This window comes from Miscanthus floridulus, chromosome 19, assembly GCF_019320115.1.
Source record: "Miscanthus floridulus cultivar M001 chromosome 19, ASM1932011v1, whole genome shotgun sequence".
Taxonomy (NCBI): domain Eukaryota; kingdom Viridiplantae; phylum Streptophyta; class Magnoliopsida; order Poales; family Poaceae; genus Miscanthus; species Miscanthus floridulus.
In genome coordinates, this window is record NC_089598.1 from 107,163,581 (window position 1) to 107,181,601 (window position 18,021).

Below are 18,021 nucleotides of genomic sequence, written 5' to 3' on the forward strand. Positions count from 1 at the left end.
TGGCATGGCCCAACCCATGACATGCACGCTGTTTAAAGCCATTCAAAAACTCAAACCCAATGATTCAAGAGTCTAACCCACTATTATACACTCAAAAGGGTACCTAGGGCTAGCCAACCGTGCCAAAACAATTCACCACTTCTTAACCCGATCGCTCTACAAAAATTGCCGAACATGGCTTCGTCGACCCATTTTCAAACTTACGTGAAATGACTTAAACTTTGAACGGTTTCATGTCGAATTCCTTTTTCGAGCTTCTTGATATATTAGCTAGCGAACCTCATCCTCGACCGTACGCATTTCATCATCGCCTACGAAGTTTGTACTACAAACTTTATCAAAGTTCGCATAAACGTTCTATAACATTTTTGTTCGATAAAAATTCGCTTAGAATACTAAACGATATTAAGCGACATGAAGCGTAACATTTGTTTCTTATTTCGGATGAACATTTCAAGTGTCGTACATTGATTTATACTTTATGTTACACACATTTACACATAAGTAAGATGATCATGCAGTGTTTTAGCAAAAACTGTACAATGTAACACCGAGGGTGTTACAAACCCCGACTTGGGTCTGGACTTCTGACTGTCGGAAGTTCTAACTCACGCCAGGACTTCCGACGGCCACAGTCACTGTGCAGGCTAAGTCACCGGGCATCAGGACTTCTGGCATGAGTTGTGACTTCCGACTGTCGGGAGTTCCGGCTTACGTTGGGACTTCCGACACCAACAGTCACTTAAAAATATTCTACGTGCTCGTGGAGTGCTAGAGTATCTCTCTTTTGATTTTATTTTTATGCTTAAGCACTCTATCATCCTCAGACCAACTAAGTTTGCATCCCTCTTTATAGTGCGGCAGATCCTAAACTCAAAAACAAAAATAAAATCATTGGAGAGTGCATACTGAGTAATAGCTACGACATATCTCATTAAGATCATATTAGTCCCTAATTTGGATGTCATCAATACACCAAAACCCACATAGGGGGCAACTGCACTTTCAAATCCTTAGTCTGAAACATACTGATTAAGCAACTCATCATCCGAGTACCAGTCCTCAACCACAACCTTGTTGATATGGCTAGGCTCACCTGCATTGCTCTGACCCGCGTGTTGCCTATAGTAAGCGGCCTCCGCTTCATCTACAGCCTCTGCGGCCTGAGTGAAGAACGCGTCATCCTCCTCCTCTACCTGCAAACCCACCTCTGCTAGAGCGATGAGCTCGCTCAGTCTTCCAATGTCGTCCTTAGCCTCCTCCGCCTACAAGCCCGCCTCTGCTAGAGCGATGAGCTCGCTTAGTCTGCCAGTGTCGTCCTCAGCCTCCTCCGCCTACAAGCCCACCTCTGCTAGAGCGCTGAGCTCACTCAGTCTGCCAGTGTCATCCTCATCCTCGTCCCCCTCATTAGACAACACAATCGATGATTGAACGGTGCGACCAGCTCCGGATCTGTGTCGATCTAACTTCTTTTCCTCATACCTTGCACGAGCCACCTCTGCGGCATGTTCCTCGCTGCATCCAATCTCTTCATGTATAAAATGAAACCAGTTAGCAACGCGATTATATTACATTTAAAATCAGGCAACGAAAAAAGGCTTTCAAGCACTCACTGGCATATAATGCAACAACATGCTCGTTCAAGACCTGTATCTGTACTCTTGTCTCCTCCCTTGCCTCCTTCCTTGCCCTCTCCTCCTCTAACGGCATCCGTCTCTCTAATCCCCATTTGTCAAGCCCAACATCGATCGGGTTACAAATACCGCGCTGTCTAGCAAACTCACGCATATTTTCTTTGTGATGTTTAACGAATAGGTTGACGTAGTCAGGTACATATCCCCTCTTCCGTGCAATTACTTGCCTCCCCTTGAGTTTATCCAAGAACTTAGCTTGACCATCATAACATTCCCACCTGCATTTCCTAGTGCTCTGTTCAAACGAAAATTATATCATATATGTCTTAGCAAAACAAACAAAATACGATTTCATGTTTACCGCAAAAATAATGAACCTCATCATAGTCAACCATATGGCCGCAATAATGGCCTATTCCAAGCTCCGAAGGGACTAGGCCATAGTTGGATTTAACACCACATTCGCACATGATAGGAGGTGCTTTGTAAATTACCCTTTCTTTCTTCTTTTTCTTAACCTTTCACGGCTCTTCTGGCCATTGGTTCTTAGGACCATACAACCACTCCTTGAAACGACACTTCACCATTGAGAACACCTAAATAAGGTGACATTATTACACACACATATAGAGCTAAACATTTAAACAGATACACTTTCCACTTACTTTATTTTTGTTCAGACACACAAACTCCAAAGTATTATCAGGGTTTATCACGGCTCGATCTCCGCATTCGCACAGAGAAGGTTTCTCGAGTAGTCTAACTGCGACTAGGTGCTTCTTCTTAGCCATCATTGGCGAGGGGTTAGGGGGGTGGAACCCACCGCTTGAAGTGCTCACGTGGATGTCTCCCTCTAAACCAATCGTTGAAAAGGAGGTACCTAGGGTCAAACTTGTCTGCACCGTCGATCAATTGAAAGAAAAAGCACATCTCATGGTCCTACACAATGAGATTCCAACAAAATATTAGTAGCATACTTACACAAATAAAGAAAAAAAGATAGTGGAAACAATTACTTACATTAAAACGACTGCATGTGTAGAAGCAACGCGCCGCTGTGTCCGGATGTTTCGATTGAAACACGTGGGCCAGGAAACCACAGTCACAGTTAGGGACAGGGAGGTCAGGAGGGACGGGGGCATCTTTTACTAGACGCGTTGGGGTATAATTCTAGAGGACGACCTCATTTTCGCCAAAACTCCTCCCGATACATTTCTTGCATCTAACAAACAAAAATCAAAACATCACAAATTAATGCCAATGAGAACCATAACTATAATACAACCAATTTCGTTCTAAAAACCGAAAGCAATTAATATTAAATCCTAAAATGTTATGCAAAACAATGAACCCATAAAACATAACAACATGCGTTGCGGTTACCTAGGTTTAATACAAATATTAAAAATTGCATGAAACCCTAAGTAATGATGATTCTTATGTTGAAAAATCCGACTAATATATACCGAATCGATGCGAAAAAACTAGGAGGGGAGCGAGGATACCTTGCTCTCGAAGATCTACTGATCAAATCAAAGTTTTCAAGGTCCAATATGTCGATTCGTAAGATAGGACGAAATGGGGAGAGAAAAAACCCGAGAGGGAGGAGAAAGAAGAGGAATAAGTCTCGGGCAGGAAGGTTAGGGCCGGGCTTAAAACACAAGCTCGGCGCCAGGGTGACTGGCGCCGAGCTTCCTGCCATGTTACTGCCACGCTGGCTTCGAGCCCAAGAGCTCGGTGCCAAGGACGCTGACGCCGAGACGTGTAAGCTCGGCACCAGCAAAGATGATGCTGAGCTAAGGGTCCAGATTATAAAATCTTTCCTCTAGGGGAATATTTGTGAAATTTTTTCAAAAAAGGGCTAAAAAATAAAAACTTTGGTATAGTTGCTGGCCCTGCTTGCTGCTCCTTGTTCGGGAGGTGTTTGGATCCAGGGACTAAAGTTTAGTAGATATCACATCGGGTATTTAGGTATTAATTAGAAAGACTAAACATGAGTCTAATTAGGCTTAATAGATTTGTCTCGTAAATTAGTCTCAATCTGTGCAATTAGTTTTATAGTTAGTCTACTTTTAATACTCCATACATGTGTCCAAACATTCGATGTAACAGAGACTAAATTTTAGTACTCACTCCGTCCCAAAAAAAGATGAAATTCTCGAGTTTCAAGGTGAGATTAGTAGAGACGTGAAATTACGCATATGCCCCAACTCTCCATCGTAGCATCTGAACTGCTAGAGAATTCTTCACAAATAGAACGGAGGAAGCAGGACTTCTAGAGAATTCTTCACAAGAAAAATTTCTAAAGAATTCTTCACAAGTATTTGGTGGGTCCTACTTCAAAAAGCTGATCATAACTTAGGATTAAATCCTTTTGGGGACAATAATTTGAACGCCATGATTTTTTTTTTTTTTTGACGGAGAGTAGTTGGAACCAAACATCCTCTTAATCTGGGTTGAGAGATTCAGATTGGGCCGTTGCATGCAGCAGGCCAAGTTGCTTGATCGATCGCTCGCGCGCGGTTGAGGAGTGCACGCATACCCATCCATCCAGTGAGTCCAGGGCTCCAGCAGAGGCTGCAGGAAGGCAGGCAGGCAGGCATCCACTTGGATCCTGACTGGCCGATCGATGCATGCAGCATGCTTGCTGCAGTCGAGGTCGAGGCGAGATGTTGCCAGCTAGCCAGCCAGACGAGCGAGGCCATGTTTAGTTCGGCTGAATTTGGCGCTGCCGAATGCCTGTAGCGCACTGTATTATTTCGTTTGTATTTGGTAATAATTGTCCAACCATTGACTAATTAGACTCAAAATGTTCGTCTCGCAAAGTACAATCAAACTGTGCAATTAGTTTTTGATTTCGTCAACATTCAGTACACCATGCATATACCGCAAGTTTGATGTGACAGAAAACCTTCTTTTTATATAGTGTTAAAGTTTGAATTTTGGATGAGAGATCGGTAGGAGCTGTAGCGTGCATGCTGCAGCAATTGCAACCACAACCAACTTGGCCTGTCACTGCCAGAGTGCCAGTGCCAGTGTTGCATGCCACAGTGCCACTGGCCTCCCTGCAGATCGAGCTGGATATCGATATCGAAGCTGCGTGATTATTCGGAACAGTGCATGCATTCAGCGCGTGGCCGCTGGACTTGGACGTTGGACCCAGGCCAGGAAGCGATCGATCAATCAATCGTCGCGAGCGCCTGGATCATCTCCAACTCCGATGGCGCGCGCGCGGCAACCATCGTCAGAGGAGCGTGCTTGCATATGGCTGCACGTTGGTGGCAAGCGCTGTTTGCAGCCACCGCCGGTGGATCTCTGGAACCGGCCGGCCGGCGACCCTGGATTTTGGCTGCCAAGCTAACAGTGGTCCCCCCCTTCCATGCTTGTGCCACCGGCCGGTCGACTTGTTCGGTTGGTATTAAAGCCAGCTGAAGCTATTTTATTATGAGAAAAAAATACTATAAATTCTAGCTGATAAGCCGGCTGAAGCGAACAAGCCCGAGGCACGTACGAACGTACGGCTCAGGTACTACTCAAACTCTACGTCTCTACTACTACTATACTGAGTAGACTATACTACCACTACATACATGCTGTCTGTCTGACCTCCGTGCAAATGGATGCATCAAATGATATGATACGCCTGCCTGCCTGCCTCCTTCTGCTATGAACTTATCAGTTATGATACAGTATTTTTCTCTTACAATAAATCAGCGACCAATATTTTTCAGTCTGGCTTTTCAGCGAAACGAACGTGACCTGTTCGATGCATCGTCATGAATTGAAGCTAGCTGGTGTGGTGGTGGCGTGGATGTGGGAACGAGGTGGACTGGACGAAGTACGACAACCCGCACGAGGGGCTGGGGGACCGGTAATCTCTGTTACTACTTGTTTACGTATTTGTTATAAACAAAACTCAACCCAACAGCGGCAACAGCTGAGCTGAGTCTCAGTTGATGCCTATGCATTTGCCCTAAAAAATGGCCACCTACATCTCTACATTATTAATGGACCTTTATATAGTTTATATGTGCATGGTGTGCGGTAGACCTAGCTTTGCTTGCCTGTCAACTGTTGTCGTGTTGTGATAATCCTGCTGGACGTTTTGTTTATCTATCCCTCGACGTTTTGCGAGAAAAAATATCTAGTAATGCCGGTATATGGATATCTCTCTAAACTGAAACGAGATCGAATATTATACACATGTATAGCTATCTTGCTCACCCCATTTGATCGATATAATGCACTAAATACCCAGCTTTCTTTCCACGAACCAATTCTAGTGCACTACATACCAGTGATGATCAATTATATATATGCTAGCTCATCCATCAATCTGTCATCTTACTAATAATTAGGTCTACAAATTAAAAGAAGCCTCCATGCATATATATTCACTACCAACATACAGGAGTTATCATGCACGCTAATAAAGAAAAAAAAATAAGGATGTTACATGGCGCTCCATTCGGCATCTAATCCAATCCCAGGCTGCAAGCACATTTCAGGTACATAGGTACCACTACGGCCCTACGGGTCAGTATCTTCCTCTCCTGTGCGTGCTTGTGGCGTGGGAACTCTCGAAGGAGAGGAATGGGAAAGGTGACATCGCCCTGTTCTGTTTGCTACAACTGGGTCGATGGCACAACACACCAAAGAACTTGGCACCTCTGCTATTTGCCAAAGCAACGAGGAAAACATCACATTGCAGATGCAAAACAATACATGGATCTAACATATATCACCGATTAGCACAATTAATAGATGAACTGCTCCAATTTGTGGCCCTTTGTACGTCCATTCAAGAGATATCGACAAACCCAAATCAGGGGGACGATATTATGGTTATGACAGACGGTCGGCGACATTTGCACAACAAAGAGTGCATACCAAATCCAATTCAAAGAAAGCTTTTTCAGATTGAATTTTCCCCCCATCTGGAAGAGCAGAACCACGTTGCAAGTTCTTGACATGGACGCTAATGCACTAAAAAAAAATCTTGATAGCAAACTATCTACAAAAATGGAGATATTGTTTATGCATGACCAATCTAGAAATATCCAAGCATCTTTGCAAAGACTACCCCTTCACTAGAGTGGTCTGGACTATGTTATCCTTCCCTGGTTCGATCTTAGGCATCTCCAGAACCTTGACATGACAGGCGCTATCTACCAAGTGTGACAGAAATCAAGGCATACAGTCGAGAAGGAGCGAAGAGATTTTGACACCATTATGATTTACTTCTGGTGGAACATTTGGAAGGAGTGCATTCGGAGAACCTTTCAAAATGCATCTCTACAACCATTGCAGCTCGCTCTTCTGATTAAGGTGGACATCGACCGCCTTTTAATTTCAAGCCGGCTTCCAGACATAACGTTACAACATAGGGGACCTAGGTTAGTTGTTTTAGCAGTGGCTGTAGTAGTTGTTTTGTTTCCCTTCTCGATCTCCTTGAAGGCCATGTGCCAAGTTTCGTCGGGTCACCTTGTGTCAGCGTTAGCCGTGACAGTGTCTGTTTTTTTTCTTTTTCAAACTCCTTTTCTCCTCTTTTTTCTATGAGCTGTGTTCCCCTTTTGTAAGTGTTGGTTTCTTCTTTCCAATTTAGCTCAGCAAATCTCTTGCTGAGTTTTCAAATCAAAAGAAAATAAAAAGAGCAGGACACGGGAGTGAGCGAGGCGGACGAGAAATATTACATGCTATGTTGAACCCCATGAGCTAGGGATGGGACCAGGCTTTGAAGCTCATCAGCTGGAGCAACAGCTAGTAGCAACACTAGTCGCGTTGTCGTTGCGTCCGTACATGTCGTCGTCCCGGCCGGATGGAGAGGTGATGGTGAGTCGTCGCTAGCTCCAAGAAGGCTCGAGCGGCGCACCACCGCAAATGGCGCGGCAGCAGCATTTGCAAAAATGCAGCGATGCAGGGGCAGGAGGAGCAGGGGGAGCACGAAACACGAGCGAAGCATCTCATCTGGTCTCTGGCTGCGCATGCATGCCCGGTATACCCGCCCGCCGAGAAGTTGCCAGCGCCAGCCTCAGCTCCCCCGGCCCTCGCCGCTCGCTCACACCATGGCACCATGCATCGAGCCATTAATTGTTCAACTAAACCTTGCCACTGATTACAATAACATTACTCCTACTAGCTAGGATACTCTCTCGATCGAGAGACACATGTGCGAGCTGTCTGCATCCATGCGCGCGTGCTCTAACGTTTATCATGTAGCAGCGCCAATGCGTGTCCTCCGAGCCTTGAGATCTGGACGCACGCGTAAGCTGTGAAATTTTTGTATTTTGGCCCCTTTTGAAAACAATTTTTACAAAAATACCTACGTCAAAACGTTTTCTGAAAATAGACCATTTTTAGGCGTCTTAGAACATGACGCCGAGGTATGGGGGTCGGCGTCGACTGACACGACGCCGAGGTATTGCCACGTCACGGACGACCGGGGTCGTCGGCGACACGGTGGCGCGTGGGGTCCGAGACGTCGGCGTCGTGTCAGCAAACACCAAGGGCCCAACCTCGGCGCTATGGGGAGTCACGCCGAGCTATTGGCGTGCGGTCCAGGCGGCCCAACAACGCTTCATGGCCCAATAGCTCGGCGTGCGATCATATGACGCCGAGACGCTAACCTCGGCGCGGCCCGACTCAACGCCGAGGTTCGGAGAAGCATGCATGCAGCTCGATCGGTTTCATTCCACTAGTGATGGAGAAATATGTCATGGCGCCGTCCACTAAATTTAATCTAACACCCTAGTTTTACCGTGAGATGGATATATAAAATTGTCTTTAAATGTACCATGAGATGGACACGCTGAAATTTGTTAAGCCTGGATTTTTACCATGACTTGGACATTGTCAAATTTTATTTTTACCGTGGGATAGACATATGCAAAAATGGCTAAGTCTGAATTTTTGCTATGACTTAGAGACTAGAATTACCATGGATATGTAATTTGAATTTTTATTATGACTTGGATATGTTACAATCTGTCTAAATCTGTGATTTTACCATGAGATTGACATATGTATATTTACCACGAGATGGTCTGATTTTTTACCGTGGCTAAGTCCAAACTTGACGAGACTTGTTTTGTTGTCATATTCTCAGAGAGTACTCAAACTCGTAGTAAGGTATTAAATTGAGTTGTTATACAAATTTGGAAGATAAAATATCGCAAACATGTCAATTCACTGCTACAAAATAGCACTGTATTCAAACTTGTGGTCACTATTTGGCCATGTTAAAAACTGATTTAGGTTTAGGTCCAAAAACAAAGTTTGTTGTACTCAACTCAAACTACAACTTCTATTAAAGGTCAAACTTTATATTAAAAAAAACTATAGTTTTACTGTGGTCAAAACTGCATCATGAAAAAGGGTGTTAACTATTGATCCAACACTTAGAAACATTTTTAGGCTCATTCATCAACATGAACCCTAGATCATTTTTTATCCTAAGTATTTCTATGTTGTTTTAAGTGCTCAAATATCAAGTCAGTGTAAAACTCTAGAGTTAGCCACATTTCTCAATATCCAAGTCATGGTAAAATTTTAAATTTATCAATGTCCAAGTCATGGTAAAATTTTAGTCTCTAAGTCATAGCAAAAATTCAGACTTAGCCATTTTTGCATATGTCTGTCCCATGGTAAAAATAAAATTTGACAATGTCCAAGTCATGGTAAAAATTTCAGCGTGTCCATCTCATGGTAAATTTAAAGACAGCCAAATTCTAAGTTGTCCATCTCATGGTAAATTTAGGGACTTAGCCAAAATTTTATATATCCATCTCACGGTAAAACTCATGGCGCCGAGACGTTACCTCGGTTTCCCGCAATCCCGCAACAGGCTAGGCAGCGGGCATGCACTACCTCCGGTAGCATCGCCTCTGCCACTCTGAATGGTCTCCCAGCACCCGTAGACGAACATGCCATATCTCCATCACTAGCGGGCATGCACTACCTCCGGTTTCAGAATGGAGGGAGGAAGAAGAAGGGGCCTCTGCGCGGCCTCAAGGGACCAGACCTTGGCGTTGAGTCGGGGCGCGCCGAGGTCTGTGACTCGGCGTTAAGTGACCCCGTGCCGAGCTACTGGGCCACCGTGATGGTGCCAATAGCTCGGCGCGCAGTCCAGCCACGTCGAGGTTGGGCCCTTGGCGTTTGCTGACACGACGCCGACGTCTCGGACCCCACGCGCCACCGTGTCGCCGACGACCCCGGTCGTCCGTGACGTGGCAATACCTCGGCGTCGTGTCAGTCGACGCCGACCCCCATACCTCGGCGTCATGTTCTAAGACGCCTAAAAATGGTCTATTTTCAGAAAACGTTTTGACGTAGGTATTTTTGTAAAAAATGTTTTCAAAAGGGGCCAAAATACAAAAATTTCACCGCGTAAGCTAGCAAGCCAACGCAAAGCCTAGCTGCCTCTCTGCTCGCGGCCATCGCGGATCATGTCGCCATGCCATCCCTGCAACAAGTGAACACACCTCGTGTCCTGCTGCTTGCCACCCCTGCCATCCCACACAAACACCAACGACACACAGCCATGGCAGCATCGCATGTGTATGTGCATTTATGCATGTATACGTGCTCATCATCCCGTTCTTGCGCAAACACGTACTTAAGGGTCAAATATTACAGTAACATTAACAGGTAGAGTAGCTACCAACCTCGCTTTAATTTGCTGCTCGGCAACATGCACTGCACTGCACATCCTACATCTACCAGCTTGGGATAGAAAGGGGATGTGAAGGCCAATATTCTTTCACATTTATTGATCGGAGGGAGGAATTCATCAATTTGGAGGTTTATCAGACCAAGAGGCAGGCCTAAATAGGTGATTGGATTTAAAGAAGTTTAGTCTTAGCCCATTTGCTTCACAGAAAGTATAGAGGATTGCTTTCAAGAAGAAAGTTGCTTTGTAGATACATCCATGATGATTAAGGTATCATAAAACATTTTGTGGGATGGGGAAGTCTGCGTAGCCAAATGAAAGAATTGGCAAAGGTAATAAGCAGTCCCAAGGTGGTGGCTTTGTTTATAATGTTTTGAAGAAAGACTGTCGCTAAGATAAAAAGGAGGGGGGAGAGATGATCTCTTTGTCTAACTGCTCTTCTGCAATGAAAAGTCTTTCTTGACACAGATAAAGAAGAATCTTCAGAATGCCTAAATTTGCAACGGACAAAAGCGACCACCAAAGTAAATGACTTAGCACCAAGAACTTTCTTGGGTGGGGGAAAAGTTGAGATTCTGAAGAGCCGTGGCTGAGAGCGAAGAAGAGGGAGAAGATGGATACCTAGATCATAGGAGGGGTGATGAGGCTTACTCAAAGGAATGGTGTCAGAGAGAGGGATTCTGGGCTATTCCTGGATGGCGATAGTTGTGCCTTGTGCTACAATGTGACAAACTGTGGATCATCTGATCTTTGAATGTGTCTTCTCTCATGTGGGGTGGCACCATACATACTAGATTCATGGTTGATGGCGCTACAGTTTCCGAGTTCTAGTGCTTATGTTGCCCTTCGAACTTCATCATCTGATCTTTGAATGTGCCTTCTCCCATGCGGCGTGGCACCATGCGTACTGGATTCATGGTTGATGGCGCAAGAGTTTTCGAGTTCTAGTGCTTTTGTCGCCCTTCAAACCTCCATCACCTGATCTTTGAATGTGCCTTCTCATTTGCGGTGTGGCACCATGCATACTAGATTCATGGTTAATGGCACCAAAGTTTTCGAGATCTTGTGCTTATGTCGCACTTTAAACCCCCATCATCTAATATTTGAATGTGCCTTCTCTCGTGCGGCATGGCACCATGCATACTGGATTCATGGTTGATGGTGCCAGAGTTTCTGAGTTCTTGTGCGTATGTCGCTCTTCAAACCCCCATCATTTATTCTTTGAATGTGCCTTCTTCTGTGCGACATGGCACCATGTATACTGGATTCATGGTTGATGGCGCTAGATTTTTTGAGTTCTGGTGCTTATGTCGCCCTTCAAACCTCATCATCTAATCTTTGAATGTGCCTTCTACCGTGCGACGTGGCAGGATGTATACTGGATTCATGGTTGATGGCACGAGATTTTCTGAGTTCTTGTGCTTATGTAGCACTTCAAACCTCATCATTTGATCTTTGAATGTGCCTTCTCCCATGCGGTGTGGCACCATGCATACTGGATTCATGGTTGATGGCGCTAGACTTTCCAAGTTCTGGTGCTTATGTCGCCCTTCAAGCGTCCATATTATTTGATTTTTGAATGTGCCTTCTCCCGTGTGTCGTGGTACCATGCGTACTAGATTCATATTTGATGGCACTAGAGTTTCCGAGTTCTGGTGCGCATGCCGCTCTTCAAACCCCCATCATTTGATCTTTGAATGTGCTTTCTTCCATGCGACATAGCACCATGTATACTGGATTCATGGTTGATGGCGCTAGATTTTCCGAGTTCTGGTTCTTATGCCGCCTTTCAAACCACCATCATCTGATCTTTGAATGTGTCTTCTCTTGTGTGGTGTGGCACCATGCATACTGAATTCATGGTTGATGGCGCTAGAGTTTTTCAAGTTCTGGTGCTTGTGTTACCCTCCAAACCTCCTAGCTAAAAACATTATTATGCTTTCATGCTCCTGATGTGCTAGATGTGCTTTGAAAGTGTAGGAATGAAATACTGTTCAATGGCTGCCCCCGCTTCTTAGGTCGCTAAAGGAACATAAGAGGAGGGCCTACGAGTTAGGAGGAAGTGCCACCACATGGGAACTCCAAAGAGATCCAGCGAGGTAAGGAAGCACCGCCGTGGGGTTGGAGGGAAAGAGGAAACTAGATAGTACCGTACGAAAATGCACAGAAAGATTTCATGGGGCGTACTAGCTTATTATTTTGTTCCTTTTTTCAAATTATTTTTCTGGTAAACAATTATTAATCCATCATGATACTGTCTTTTTTTTTGACCGGCATCATGATACTGTCTTGGTATCTGGGTTAAACCGACCTATATATGTCAAGTTGACAAGCAGTACACTCTAGCTATCATACCAAATATTGGATCCTGCGTATCAAAAGAAAAAAATATTGGGTCTTGCAACTCATTCTTTTGGTTTCTTTGTTCGTCCAAACTAACCCGTGACTGGACACAAGTAAATTTTGTATAATGTGTGCTTAACCTTTGCCTAGTTGATTGATTATTCGTCTGTGTATTTGTTACTTAATCTCCACCAGTTCACACGTCCTTATTCAGAAATCTGTTTTCTCAGAGAAGAGATTTTATTCAGAACTTCAGATGAGATCTCCTGCCTAAAAAATGCATAAACAAAACATGCAATTGCTCAATCAAGGCTTTAAAATATTTAACAACTGGTGTGGCCTACTGTCACTCGTTAATCTCAAGGCACAAGCTTTACAATACTGGAGTATTTAACAGCTGATTTTATTCAGACGATCTGAAATCAGGTGGAAATACGTATAGAAAACAGAGAACAGAGGCCAAGAACGATCCTGCCACCGTGGCTACTGCATCACATCACGCGCGCGTACACCCACTTGCGCGTTCAGGCTTCTCCTGCAAACCCAAAGGCGGCCACACTGTCACTGGCAATGCTAGCGCGTGAGCGTGATCGACCCAGCAGAGCAGAGCTCCATCGTTTTCAACTGCACACATGGCCCGCCCGAGCCCGCTAACCTAGACATGCCAGCCACGCACACCTCTCCACGCCGACACGAGCTACCACACCAGCTCCGCCTCCGCCTTCTTTATAAGCAAGGAACACGCACGCCGCAGACACAACCAGCGCTAGCTCCATCGGCGGAGGCATGGCGCCCAGCTTCGCCCGCTCCATCTCCTTCCCTCTGAGCCCGTCCAGGTCGTCGTCGACCAAGCCCCGCTCGGCGTCCTCCGCCGCCGCCGCGTACCACGCCCGGTCCGTCAGCCTCCCGTGCCGCTCCCACCCGATCCTCGCGCACCTACACGCGCACATCAGCGCAGTGCGCGCGTGGGCGCAGTACGCGGCCACCTCCGGCGCCGCCACGGGCCTGGCGCACGTGGACGCGCTCCACGCCTCGCTCGGCGACCTCCTGGACCTCCCCGAGGCGCAGGCCGCGCTCTCCCTCTCCGCCACGGGCGACCGCCTCCTGGACGCCTTCCTCCGCCTGGCCGACGCGCACGGCAGCTTCCAGGAGGCCGTGGTGGAGCTGAAGCGGGACGTGGCGGAGGCGCTGGCCGCCGTGCGCCGCCGCGACGGCGCGCGCCTGGCCTCCGCGCTCCGGTCGCAGCGCAAGGCCGGCAAGGACCTCGCCCGCCTCGCGGCCTCCGCTGCCAGGGACGGCGCGGCCGCCGGCGGCTGCGGCAGGCCCTCACGCCTCGGCCTCGGCAGCGCGGCGGAGGTCGAGGTGGCCGCGCTGCTGGCCGAGGCCGCCGCGGCCACGGCCGCCGCGTCGGCCGCGCTGTTCGGCACCGTCGCCGCCATGTCCGCGTCGGCCTCCGCCGCCGCGTGCTCCTGCAAGAGAACTGCGGCGCTCATGTGCCTCACCAAGAAGGTGTCGGAGGAGGAGAAGGAGACGGTGGCGCTCGTGGAGAGGCTGGAGGAGCTGGAGGAGTGCATCGACGGCCTGGAGGAGGCCGGCAGTGACAAGGTGTTCAGGACCCTCGTGCAGACCAGGGTTGCGCTGCTCAACATACACACCCACATCTTCTAGCTCCAGCTCCAGCCTCCAATCTAATTCATCTCTCCAAGCTAGTGAATTATAACAAATGCATGTGCATGCTGTTTACTTGTTGATTAGCAGTCAGAAATTAAGATGCATGAGTGTAACTGTAACTCTGTAAATACGTGAGGTTTTTGTGCAGTTACGTTTGTGTATGTTTCCTGCTGCATTGTGAAATCTTGACATGTAAATGAAGACCATGTGCAACTATGAAAATTAAGGAGCAAGACCTAATTTTTCCTTCGGATTTTGCCGAGGTTTAACAGAGTGTGGTTGGTTAGCTTGTATTTTTAGTTCGTTTTGGAGTTTGTTCAGCGCCCGCGTCTCATCTCTCTGAATCAAAAGCACACGCTCGGTGCTACATTATATGTTCTGCAGCTCCAGACTGTGCTCCTGTATCAATCCAAATTGGGAATGTTACTTACAAGGCCCATATAGAGTTGACTGATTACTTACTTTCAAGGATAATGGCCCATATACAGTTCACCGACTAATGTTTACTTTGAAGGCTCAACTACTAGGAGTCCCTTGATTGATTTTGAGTTTCACACGGGTGAGGCGAGGGGGCTAACCATGACATGGCTGAATCTCAGCACTCCAATGTCCATCTAATGGCTCAGACTAAACCACTTTAGTAGGTGAACAGTTGGTTACATCTTATGTGCTCATAAAATCCACGTTAGTGTGTGTGGACTTTTCAAAATTTAGAATTCATCTTTTGATTCAAGACATAGAAGACCATGCATTTCCAACATGTTAGAAGTCCACAACATGATAAAAATAAACAACACACTATATAAAAGGACACTGTATTGGAGTGGAAACCTTTATAGGCTGGGGGGCATATGCCCTTGTAAGTCCATATTAGTGTTGCAAGGGTCTTTACCAACATATTTAATATGTGTTTCTATATATATGTGTCGTGTATGCAAAGTAATTATTGATGGTGGTAGTTTCACAAATGCCATTAGTTCTGATATTGTGCATGCTTTATCTTTATCTACGAGGAGGCTTCCAACACCGTGTTATATGCAATGGATGAACCAAAGTGGCACACTAAAAATTACTCATAAGGCGCGAGTTAAATTTTTCATTGGAAATTATGTTGATACAGTGGACTATGATATTGCACCGGTGAGTGCATGCCATTTATTGTTGGGTCGGCCATGGCGGTTTGATCTTGATGCTACTCATGGTGGTCGTTCTAATAATTTTTCGTTTGTGCATAAGGGAATTTTATTTGTAGTATATTCGAGAAGAACCATAACTTTGTAGTTGATTATTTTTTCCATTTGAAATCGTTTAGGGCTCAAAAATTATGTTTTAAGATTAAAGATTTTAAAATTCATATTTTTTCAATTTTCTCAAATGACCTCGGATGGATTAATGATCAAAATCAAAGCTATCGCTCTCGATGAGATCTAAAATTTTTTAGTTGAAACTTTTTTATTTGAATTTATTTAGGGCTCCAAATCTTCATTTCAAAATCTGTGGAGTAAATAGGGGGGATTGTTTCTTTTTTTAAGTCACAAGTGACTTTAGGGAGCATTGGTAAGGGGTGTATCGTTTTAGGCCTGAGGTTGTGAGTTTGATTTCTAGGTACTACGACTTGTGCATATTTATCGAATCACTAGAAATTAGGCGTGGCATCCTAGGGTGGGCCTCCCCCTATAAAAAGTTTTTTTTTTTGCTATTTTTAGGATGATTTGCAATTTTTGAAAATCATTTACACGGGATGTTTAAGAAAACCGCCACTGTAAATTTATGATAGTGGGTCCTTAAGAAAAACGTCAGTGAAGTTCACGATTTTCACTGACCTTTCACACTGGCGGAAGCTAGAAAGCCTGTGAAAATGGGTTTACAACCACTGGTCCTAATGTTCTGTGTAAATAGCCAGATTATTATAAATAGGGACATAGTTGAAGCTAGTAGATCGATAACAGTGTCCATGTTCATCTTCTTAATGAATAACTGGCACTTCTGCATGTAAAGGTCCAATTTGCACATGACTTACTAAGACAACGGAGGCCAAAAGAAATACTTGATAATAAAAAATTAAAGATTTCAGAGATGTAATAGAGCAAGTGATGTCTCTTTCATGTGTTTGGAATTAATCTCATAAATAGTTGTGACCTTGCCCTTGTAATGGGAGAAATAGAATAAAATTTGCACCTCCTTTTGTGAAAATTATAGCGGAATGTTAACATTGCAGTTCGATGTGGTGTTGCTTTTGCAAAAGAACATTATCAATAAGTTATGGGAAAATTCGTCGTGTAGCATCGAAGGACCGGGATCTGTAAAATACCACTGAAAGTTTGCACCCCCGTAAAATACCATAGAAAGATTGGACCGTGAACTGAAAGTAACATTCTGTTAAAATGGTGTGACAGAACTCGCTGTGAACCAGAAAATCGCCATGTTCTCGTGGATGCTCGCCACGAACAGGAACGTCTCCAGCGGCACCGTCGCCACCACGCGCACGTTCTGGGCGTCGAGCGCGAGCCTGGCGGCGACGCGCACGCTGGCGTTCTTGTCGGCGTCGAACCAGGCGATCTCGTTGCAGAGCACGGCAGCAGCGAACATCTTCTCGCGACTCGCGCACACGCTTGGTGAGGTTCTCGCCGACCGTGTCCCAGAACACACCTGCTGCACCGTGTTGAACAGCAGCACCACACGGAGGACATGCCGATGAGCAGGTAGCAGTACTTGGCGATCTCACGCTTCATGTAGCGAGGGTCCGGCGTGTAGTAGACGCTGAGCACGGCGCTGAGGATGTAGGCGAAGATGGCGCTGAAGGAGCCGCAGACCATGGAGCCGAGGGAGCCGACGAGCGCGTAGGTCCACTCGAGCGAGTTCATCCTGGCGAGGCATAGGCGCCGGCGCGGAAGGCGAGCTACTTGTCGGCCATGGTCCGGTGGTGGTGGTGGTGCGCCTGATCATGAAGCGGTCCAGGTCCAGCGCCTCCTGCACGAGGTTCTCCGACTCAGAGTCAAGCGTGCTGGTGGCCTCGTCCAATAGCAGGATGGCGGGGTTCTTGAGCATGGCGCGGGCGATGGCGATGCACTGCTTCTGGCCTGCGGAACCTGCTGCTGGACGCGTGCTGCTGTTCTAGCGCGAGCTTCCCCGACTCGGCAAGGACGCGTGCTGCTGGACACGTGCTTTTGGCCGCCGGAGCCTCCTGCTGCTAGCGCTGGTGCAGCGGTTCTATGAGCCCACGTGCTCCTGGACGGCAAGGACGTGCGCAAGCACAACCTGCGGGCGCTGCGGCGCATGGTGGCGGTGTTGTTGGCGGAGTTGTTCCTGTTCGCGGTGAGCATCCACGAGAACATTGCGATCTTTCAGTTTGCGATGAGTTCCGTCACTTATGTCACTTCATTTTAACAGAATGCTACTTTCAGTTCACGGTCCAATCTTTCAGTGGTATTTTACGGAGATCGTGATCTTTCAATGCTACACAACCAATTTTTCCAAAAGTTATATATATATAGTAATCCCCAACCTAGATAGATCCCAAGTTCATAGCCATTATGTGCGATGTCAAAAACTCCTTTCTCTTTCATGTATACTCTGATACTCACAGGTTTTGAAATGAGGCAGTTCTGATAGGCTCCTAATTCAAGTATACTGCTGCCTCAAAGAAACCCACGAAGACTCAAAATCGATGGCGATGCCCCAAGCTAGAATATGTACTAAACAGTG

General features: G+C 46.2%; 2 protein-coding genes across 2 annotated transcripts; one reads left to right on the top strand and one right to left on the bottom strand.

The window, feature by feature from the left end:
* Nucleotides 1–13,429: 13,429 nt before the first annotated feature.
* Nucleotides 13,430–14,321, top strand: LOC136525337 (uncharacterized). Its single transcript, XM_066518337.1, has one exon. The coding sequence runs from the start codon at nucleotides 13,432–13,434 to the stop codon at nucleotides 14,311–14,313; it is 882 nt and encodes a 293-aa protein (XP_066374434.1). The 5' UTR covers nucleotides 13,430–13,431; the 3' UTR covers nucleotides 14,314–14,321.
* A 2,374-nt stretch (nucleotides 14,322–16,695) lies between these two features.
* Nucleotides 16,696–17,180, bottom strand: LOC136526572 (ABC transporter B family member 1-like). The gene is made up of 2 exons (XM_066519199.1): nucleotides 16,993–17,180; nucleotides 16,696–16,927 (listed from the first exon to the last, which is right to left on the bottom strand). Exons 1-2 carry the CDS (start codon nucleotides 17,178–17,180, stop codon nucleotides 16,696–16,698), a joined length of 420 nt encoding a protein of 139 aa, XP_066375296.1.
* Nucleotides 17,181–18,021: the final 841 nt, after the last annotated feature.